General features: G+C 66.5%; 2 protein-coding genes across 5 annotated transcripts in view; one reads left to right on the top strand and one right to left on the bottom strand.

The window, feature by feature from the left end:
• Positions 1-160: 160 nt before the first annotated feature.
• Positions 161-3,705, top strand: SLC2A4RG (SLC2A4 regulator). Of its 4 annotated transcripts, XM_055090792.1 has the most exons (8): positions 161-286; positions 577-701; positions 1,644-1,753; positions 2,251-2,420; positions 2,492-2,592; positions 2,678-2,918; positions 3,006-3,097; positions 3,188-3,705. In XM_055090792.1, the coding sequence occupies exons 1-8, from the start codon at positions 176-178 to the stop codon at positions 3,297-3,299; spliced, it is 1,062 nt and encodes a 353-aa protein (XP_054946767.1). In that variant the 5' UTR covers positions 161-175; the 3' UTR covers positions 3,300-3,705. The 4 variants fall into 4 exon arrangements, with proteins under 4 accessions (XP_054946767.1, XP_028355651.1, XP_028355649.1 ...); XM_028499850.2 differs by lacking the exon at positions 161-286 and having other exon boundaries at positions 603-701; positions 2,681-2,918; positions 3,188-3,704; XM_028499848.1 differs by lacking the exons at positions 161-286; positions 577-701 and adding an exon at positions 713-1,094.
• Positions 3,706-4,690: 985 nt separating this feature from the next.
• ZBTB46 (zinc finger and BTB domain containing 46) overlaps positions 4,691-7,369 on the bottom strand; it is a 59,621-nt gene continuing 56,942 nt past the window's right edge. Inside the window, exon 5 of the mRNA XM_024128250.3 lies at positions 4,691-7,171. Within this exon, the coding sequence (XP_023984018.1) occupies positions 6,797-7,171 (375 nt within the window). The 3' untranslated portion in view covers positions 4,691-6,796. The remainder of the gene's footprint in view (positions 7,172-7,369) is intronic.

Genomic DNA, 7,369 nt, shown 5'->3' with positions numbered 1-7,369 from the left:
CGGCGAGGGGGGGGCGGGGCCGGCCGGCAGCCGCCGGGCGGCGCGGCGCGGGCGGCGACCGATCCAGGGCGGGGGTCGGTGGCCCGGCCAGCCCGGCCCAGCCCGGCCCGGCCCGGCCCGGGGCCGCGTCCGGAGCGTCCGCCCTCGCCGCTGCAGCCTCGGTACCCGGCCGGCCATGGAGGCCGAGCGCCCCCCGGCGCCCGGCCCGGGCTGCGGGCGCCCCCAACTCCGCGCCGCCGGCCGGGACCCCGCGGCCGCGCCCGTGTCGGTGCCCGCGCCGCCGCAGGTACCGGGCTGGGGGCGCCGACAAAGTTCCCGCTGCGAAGATGGCGTCGGGCTGCACGAACTTTGGGCCCCGGGGCGGGGCGGGCGGGGGCGGCGCGTCGCCGCGCGTGTCCGTGGGTCCGGCGGGGCTGGGCCGGCGCCCGGAGCGCTTCCCGCCGCGGCGGCCGGGGGCGGGGCCGGGGGCGGGGCTGCACCGGCCGCAGCCGGTTTGGGGGCGGGCACCATCGGGTTAGGGTGGCGGTGGGGGTGGGGACTCGGCCGCTGCCCGCGCTGAGCCGGCCGCGTCCGCAGGGCCCTGCCGTGGAGTTCGCGCTGCCGCAGGAGCCGGAGCCGCGGGCCGCGGACCTCGGGGCCCCGGGGGCGGGGGCGGCGGGGCCACCGACGCCGTCGGCGCACATCCCGGTGCCAGGGCATAGGTGAGCCGGGGTTCGCGTGCCAGGCCGAGGGGGCGTGTGCACCCGTGCGCCTGTGTGTGCAGGGGTGGTGGATGGGGCGCTGGCTGAAGCCTTCCAGACCCCACCCCTGCGAGGGGGGCCTCGGTGGAGGGCAGGTCAGCATCCTGAACTGGGTTTCTGTCCTTGCCTTTCGGCTCTCCAGCCCTGGAGGAGTTAAGCAGAAATGACCGATGTATCAGTATGCCTTGTTCCTCCCCAAACCCTGAGGGCCAGAGCGCAGAACTGGGAGGGGGCGCCTGTCAGCCTCTGTGCCCAAGAGGCTGTGAGGCCCGCGTGGAATCGACTTTCCAGGCATCGCGGGGCCCCCGATGGCTGTCTCCCCAGCCCTGTCTGCAGAGAGAGAAAGCCTCCCAGGTGCCTGACACCCTGGGCTGGCTGCGCAGGCGGGGGCGGGCTCTGGCCTTGCCCGCTGGGGCCCAGGGAGCCGCTTGTGCTTCGAGCCCAGTCTCCCCTGGCTGCTGCCGACTGCTGGCTGCTCCCGCCCTCCCAGGTCTGGCGCTAGGCCCGCAGCTGCTGTTGCACAACCCTGGTTAATGTGTGATTGGGGGGAGGGCTGGGCTGGGCCCGGCCTGGCCTGGCCTGGCCCCACCGGCGGGGCCTCAGACCCCTGTCCAGCAGCAGGGTCTGAAGGAGCCACGGTGGAACAAAGCCCAGGCTGCAGAGAAGTCGGGCTTTGGAAAGACCCCAGCCCAGGCCCGTTCCCGGTGGTTCCTGGGGATTTGGAGCTCGGCAACCCGAGCTGGAGGTGGAGCTGGGCCTCCTGCCCGGCTCCTGGAGTGAGGGAGCTGGGTGCACACACGTGCCCAGGCCTGCACGTGTGCTGGGACGGGGACGGGCCTGGAGTACTTCTTGGGCCCTACCCACCCCCCCACCCCCCAACCCCCCCATCCCCATCTCCTCCAGAGCCCCCCCAGGAAAAGCCCGGCTGGATGAGGTCATGGCTGCCGCAGCCCTCACAAGCCTGTCCACCAGCCCCCTCCTGCTGGGGGCCCCGGCTGTAGCCTTCAGCACAGGTGAGACTTAGAGGCCTGGCTTGGGGTGGGGGGTGGCGGCGGCAGGGCTCAGGACCACTGTCGCTCCAGGACCCTACGAGCTGCCCAGCCCCTGTGGGGCAAGCAGAGCTGCTTACCTGGAATACCATCTTCTAAGTGCATCTCCTGAGGCCTAAAGCGACATCAGGACCCCCATGGCCCCTCCCTGCGGCCAAAGCTGCAGTGCCCCAGGCCTGCAGGCCTCCATGACCTGTCCTTCTCCAGCTGGCTGGCCAGGCGGCTTCCCACCCCGTACTCTTCTGTTTTCCCTTCTCTGTGCTGGAGAGCCTTGTCCCCGGGCTGCCGTGGTCAGCTCCTCCGGGCCACTACCTCCTCCAAGAGGTTCTTTGCCCTCCAGGCTCACCTGTGGACAGGTGAACCGGCGGAGGTTTTGCACTCAGGGACTCGTAGCCAGCAGCGTCTGCAGCACAGCCGTGGCCCCCAAAAGTCCTGATGCTGGCGCCGGTGTGTGTCCGCAGAGCCCAGCTTGGAGCCCTGGAGGGAGGCCCCGGTGCGGCCACCGGGCAGCAGCGGGGATGGGGGCTGGGGCCCGACCAGTGACCAGTCCTCTCCATCTACCCCGTCGCCCCCGCTGCCCCCTGAGGCAGCCCACTTCCTGTTCGGGGAGCCTGCCCTGAGGAAGAGGAAGGTGAGCCAGGGAAGCCCTTGGAGCGGGGTGGACGTGGGGGGCGCCGAGGCTGACCACCCCCTGTCGCCCAGAGCTCGCTGCAGGGGCTGTTCCAGTGTCTGTGGAAGCGCTGCGGGAAGGTGCTGAGCTCGGCGTCAGGGATGCAGAGACACATCCGTCTGGTGCACCTGGGGTGCGGCGGGGCCGGGGGTGGGGGAGGGGCGGGGGGCGCCAGGCAGGCCTCTGCGTCAGCTCGCACCCCACCCCCCGCCCCCCAGCAGGCGGCAGGCAGAGCCAGAGCAGAGCGACGGCGAGGAGGACTTCTACTACACGGAGCTGGATGTCGGTGTGGACTCGCTGACCGATGGGCTGTCTGGCCTGACCCCGGGGTCCCCCACGGCCTCCGTGCCACCCGCCTTCCCCCACCTGGAGCCGCTGGAGCCCCCGGCCCTGCCCAGCCTGCTGCGCCCGCCCGCCCTGCCCCCGCCCCCGGTGCTGAGCTCCCTGCCCGCCCCCCAGGTGTGCCCCAGTGACCCCGCTTACCAGGTGGGTGAGGCCTCGGGTGGCTCTGGAGGGGCGCGAGGTTACAGCGGTGTCTCCTCTCAGGGCTGCCTGGCACCCGTCCACCCGGAGCCACAGCCCATCCCGGTCAGGGCCTGCGCGCCAGCCCTGCCCACCAAGCCCGGTGCCAACCCGAGGTGCGTGTGTGTGTAAAGGGGCCGGGAAAGGCACCGGGCAGGGAGGCTCCCGGCCCGACAGCACCCCATGCCCCCCGTGTGTCCCCCCAGGAAGCCCCGAGGTGACGCCAAGAAGTGCCGGAAAGTGTATGGCATGGACCACCGGGACCTGTGGTGCACGGCCTGCCGCTGGAAGAAGGCCTGCCAACGCTTCCTGGACTGAGCCCCGCCCGCCGGGGCCTCTCCTAGCTGCAGGGTCTTTTTAACCGGTGTGGGGTGGTCCCCACCACTCAAAGTGCCTCTGAAGAAACCAGCCTCTTGGCCTTTTGCACTAAAGCCAAACCTCACAGCTGTCCCCTTGGCCTGGGGTCCCCAGGGGTGGCCGCCCCCCACCTGTCGGCCCTGGACTTGTCAGGGGTGTGACGGGCCCCGCTTTGGGGCCACACGGGGCCGTCCTCGATGCACTTTGAGGGGTGTCGGGGAGGGGGCGCCCCTGCCCGCACTTAACCTGACTGTTTGAGGGCCCGGGTGGACGTTTGTACCGTGTTTGCCAAGCTCAGGTGTCTCACGTCTGGGCTGAACCAGGCGAGGAGTAACATTAAAGATTCGGGATTTTTCCAAAAGCTGTGTCTGCCTCCTGGGGGGACGGACACGGAGCCGGGACCCCGCCATGGGCAGGGATGGCAGTGGGCAGACGGGAGGCCAGCAACCAGGCCACAAAGGGCTGGGGGTGGGGTTACTCTCTGGCCCCCTCTACCCAGGGTGAGGCCGGAGGAGGGGACGCTGTCTGAAACACACACGAGGCATCTGCTCAAGCAGCAATTTCCCAGTTTATTGAAAGTGATCGCTTTGCAAGAAAGTCTAACTAATCCCGTCACAGAAAGAAGACCCACAGGCGGGCCCGGAGTGCGCCCGGCAGACAAGAACTCTCAAGACCACTAGGGAGGAGGTGCTGTTGGCCGTCGACGGCTCCGGGGAAGCAGGGGACGGCCGTGATGTCCCACTGACCAATTACAAAAGACTCCCCCAAATATGAAACACATCTCCAGTACAAACACAGGTTTATAATAATTCATATAAAGTCGATATAATATAGATTATCCCCAGAAAAAGTCAACAATCTTCAAACACTGCCCTTTTTCTGTCTGTTTTGTTTGTGTTGACAGGTTGAAAGCATGTTGAAAAAATAAATATTTAAGAAAAGCACACACACAGCGCCCTCACTACAAGTAGTTCTAAAAAGGGCCACATACAAAACACAATATAGGATCTAAAAAATAAAAACACCATTGAGTATGGCTTTCTTAAGAGTTGCACATGTCACAGAATGAGCGAAAATAAGATTATCTTTCATATAATATTGCAAAAAGTTCCAGTTTTTGCATTTTTTCAGAGTTCTCTTTTTTAAAAAGGAAGATGTGCAAAGTTGGAAGCAGTAGCTGTGTCCTTTCAGTTGAGGTCCCTATCCAGTCCTGGCAGTGTTGTGACTGTTTCCAAACCCAGAGCTCAAGCATACAACCCGGTCAGGATCCAGAGCTTGATACAAAATCTTGGTTTCCCCCCGCCCCTCCCCCACCCCCAAAGACCTTGCCGCCCGATGGACCGCGTCCCACATCGGCGTTGCAGACACCAAACACAGACGCACACAGACGGAAAGGTACAAAATGTGAGATGTGATCTACACGCTTTTCCTCTTCATAAAAAAATATTTATTAGTTTAAACAGTGATTTGAAAAAAAAAAAAATCACGTTAAAAAAGAAACCTTCGTTACACGTCTTCCCCTCCACGCCTCTGGAGGCGATGTGTTCGCCTGCCTCTCTGAAATCCAGCTCTCAAGTTGACCGCACACGAGAATAGTGAACACACGGGGCTCGGGGACGGGAGGTGGGACCCTCGGTTTTCCAGGGTATTGTTTTGAGGAAGAAAATGCCCTTGTGGCACTGAGGGCCCCGTTAAAAGTCAGCCAGGACGGTCCAGAGCGGGAGCGAGCAGGTCCTGAGTGTGGCGCAAAGGTGGCCCGGGGCGCAGGTGGCCCCATACAAAACCCAGAGACGCTTGGTAGCAAAGGTCTGGTTTCCAAATGCATTTGATAAGAAAGTCAGTCTGTTTATAAAAGGGGTTAGAGAGTGGGGGAAAGGTACACAGTGGGGAGCCCCACCGAGGGGCTCAGCTGGGCCCCACTGTGAAAGGCAGACCGGGGCGCCGGCCCCGGAGGCACCCCAACCCGCCCCGGGCTCCTGCGCCCCGGCCCGGCCCTTCCCCAAGGATGCCGGCGTTGAGGAGTTCGCAGCGTCCCAGCTGAGGATGGGAGGGCGGCTGGCCCTCTTCTGACTGAGAGAAAGGTGGCTACGCTTAAAACAGAGCAAAACAACAAATGAAGCTGCGACTCCTCCCCGGGCAGGGCTTCAAGGACAGCGCCCGTCCGTGTCCGTGCAGCCAGCCACTTACTAAGGAGGGTTCTGTGGGATTTGCCCTTCTCCACCTAGGAAGAGTAGATGGGACCCGGGAGAAATGCAGTAAAGCCATTCGGCTTGCAGGCTGTGGGGAGAGAGAAAATCAAGCCAGTGTCTCCTTCGGCTCTAGCTCAGCACCCAAGGGGCCCTGGCACAGTGTCCCGCAGGGGCTCCCAAGCGAGGCGGGTGGAGGGGATGGAATGTATGTGTCACGAGCCTGAAAGGGAGACAGGCCGGGGTTGGGCCCACAGTGTCCTCACAGCACACGGCGGGGCCCCGGCTTCTCAGAAAAAAGAGAGAGAAGGGGTCGTAGGCGTGTTGAAAAAACGTCGAGGGGGCTTGGGAAGGAACCAAAGGAAAGACACGTCTGCGAGTGTCGTCGAGCGAGAAAGATAACACCGAACAGAACCATGTTACGTGCCAGCCTCAGTTTCCTTAGCTACTCACGGAACCGGGGCCCGGAGCACCTGGGGAGGGGGCGGCCCCCGCAGGCGGCGTGAGCGGCACTGGCGTCGGGGACACCATCCGGTGTCAGCAGCAACGAAGGCAAGCCGCCCGGAACGGTCAGCAGGAGTGGCCTGGGTGCGGCGGGACGGGTGGGGCGGAGGGGCGAGCCAGCCCAGAGAAGTGCACACAAAGAAGGAGGAGGCCCCTACGGTGGGAGCACCTGGGCCCCCCGCCCAGCTGCCTCGGTGGGGGGATAGCACCTGGGCGCCCTGGGCCGAGGTCGGCAGCTGCTGTGTGTTGAGCACCAAGGCCCAGAGGCGGGAGGGCCGCGGGGCCTGCTGGGCGCCAGACCTGGATCGCACAGGCCGCCACCGGACGGCACAACCCTCGAGGGCGGGGGGCAGCGGCAGCCGCCAGCCGTGACCCCACTGCTGAGAAGGGGGAGCGGAGGTGGGGGGACCGGCCCTGGGCGGGGCCCAGCGTCAGGAGAACTCTCCTAACAGCTCCCGGACCCGGGCCTCGGGGCCACACTTGGGACCCCAGCCAGCGCTGGCCCTTTCCGGGACACAGGCCACGGAGCGTCCAACGCCAGACCGGTGCGTCCTGGGCTCCCCTGATGCCCGCCCCGCGCCCCTGCTGCGGGAGGTGACAAGGGCTCTCCCTGGGCTCAGACCCGCCCCGCGCGCATCCCCAGCCCCACTCGCTGGGGCATCGCCCGCCTCTGAGCCCCGGGGGTCCTCGAGGGGTGGAGGAGAGCAGGTGAAGGGGGCCCGGGGCGCACACAGGCGGGGGCGGCCGCGGCCCAGTGCCCGGCCCAGCCTAGGAGATCCAGGTGAAGTCCTTGTCGGTGCCCCGGGCAGGGCTGCGAGGCCCCCGCGGCGAGTCCTCGTCCTCCTTGTCGTCCCCCAGTAGCGCGTCCTCCGGGGCCAGGCCCACGTCGTCCTCGTCCTCACCCAGCTCCTCCTCGCCCTCACCGCGCGGGTCCTCGGGGTCCTCCAGGTACGGCCCGTCGCCCGCGAACAGCTCAGGGGAGCCCTCGGCGCCACCGCCATCCAGGGGCCCGGCCCCGCCGCCACCCGCGCAGTCGGCACACACGCCGTGGCGCCGCGAGCCATGCTTGATGCCCACGCTGGCGGCCGACATGAACACGCGGCTGCACAGCTTGCACACGTACTTCTTGTCCTTGCTGTGCACCTGCGGGGGGACGGCGGTCAGTGCGGGGGACGACGGTCAGTGCGGGGGACGGCGGTCAGTGCGGGGGACGGCGGTCAGTGCGGGGGGGCGGCGGTCGGTGCGGGGGACGGCGGTCGGTGCGGGGGACGGCGGTCGGTGCGGGGGACGGCGGTCGGTGCGGGGGGACGGCGGTCGGTGCGGGGGGCGGCGGTCGGTGCG

Source organism: Physeter macrocephalus, chromosome 14 (assembly GCF_002837175.3).
Source record: "Physeter macrocephalus isolate SW-GA chromosome 14, ASM283717v5, whole genome shotgun sequence".
Lineage (NCBI taxonomy): Eukaryota > Metazoa > Chordata > Mammalia > Artiodactyla > Physeteridae > Physeter > Physeter macrocephalus.
The sequence above is the reverse complement of the archived record's forward strand: the minus strand, read 5'-3'. Positions and strand labels throughout refer to the sequence as shown.

Excerpts from the sequence above, each read along its gene's own strand:
- SLC2A4RG (XM_055090792.1), top strand. The coding sequence starts at position 176 with ATGGAGGCCGAGCGCCCCCCGGCGCCCGGCCCGGGCTGCGGGCGCCCC. Across the intron at positions 1,754-2,250 it reads GGCTGTAGCCTTCAGCACAG|AGCCCAGCTTGGAGCCCTGG; the intron begins GTGAGACTTAGA and ends GTGTGTCCGCAG. Across the intron at positions 2,919-3,005 it reads GCTCCCTGCCCGCCCCCCAG|GGCTGCCTGGCACCCGTCCA; the intron begins GTGTGCCCCAGT and ends GTCTCCTCTCAG.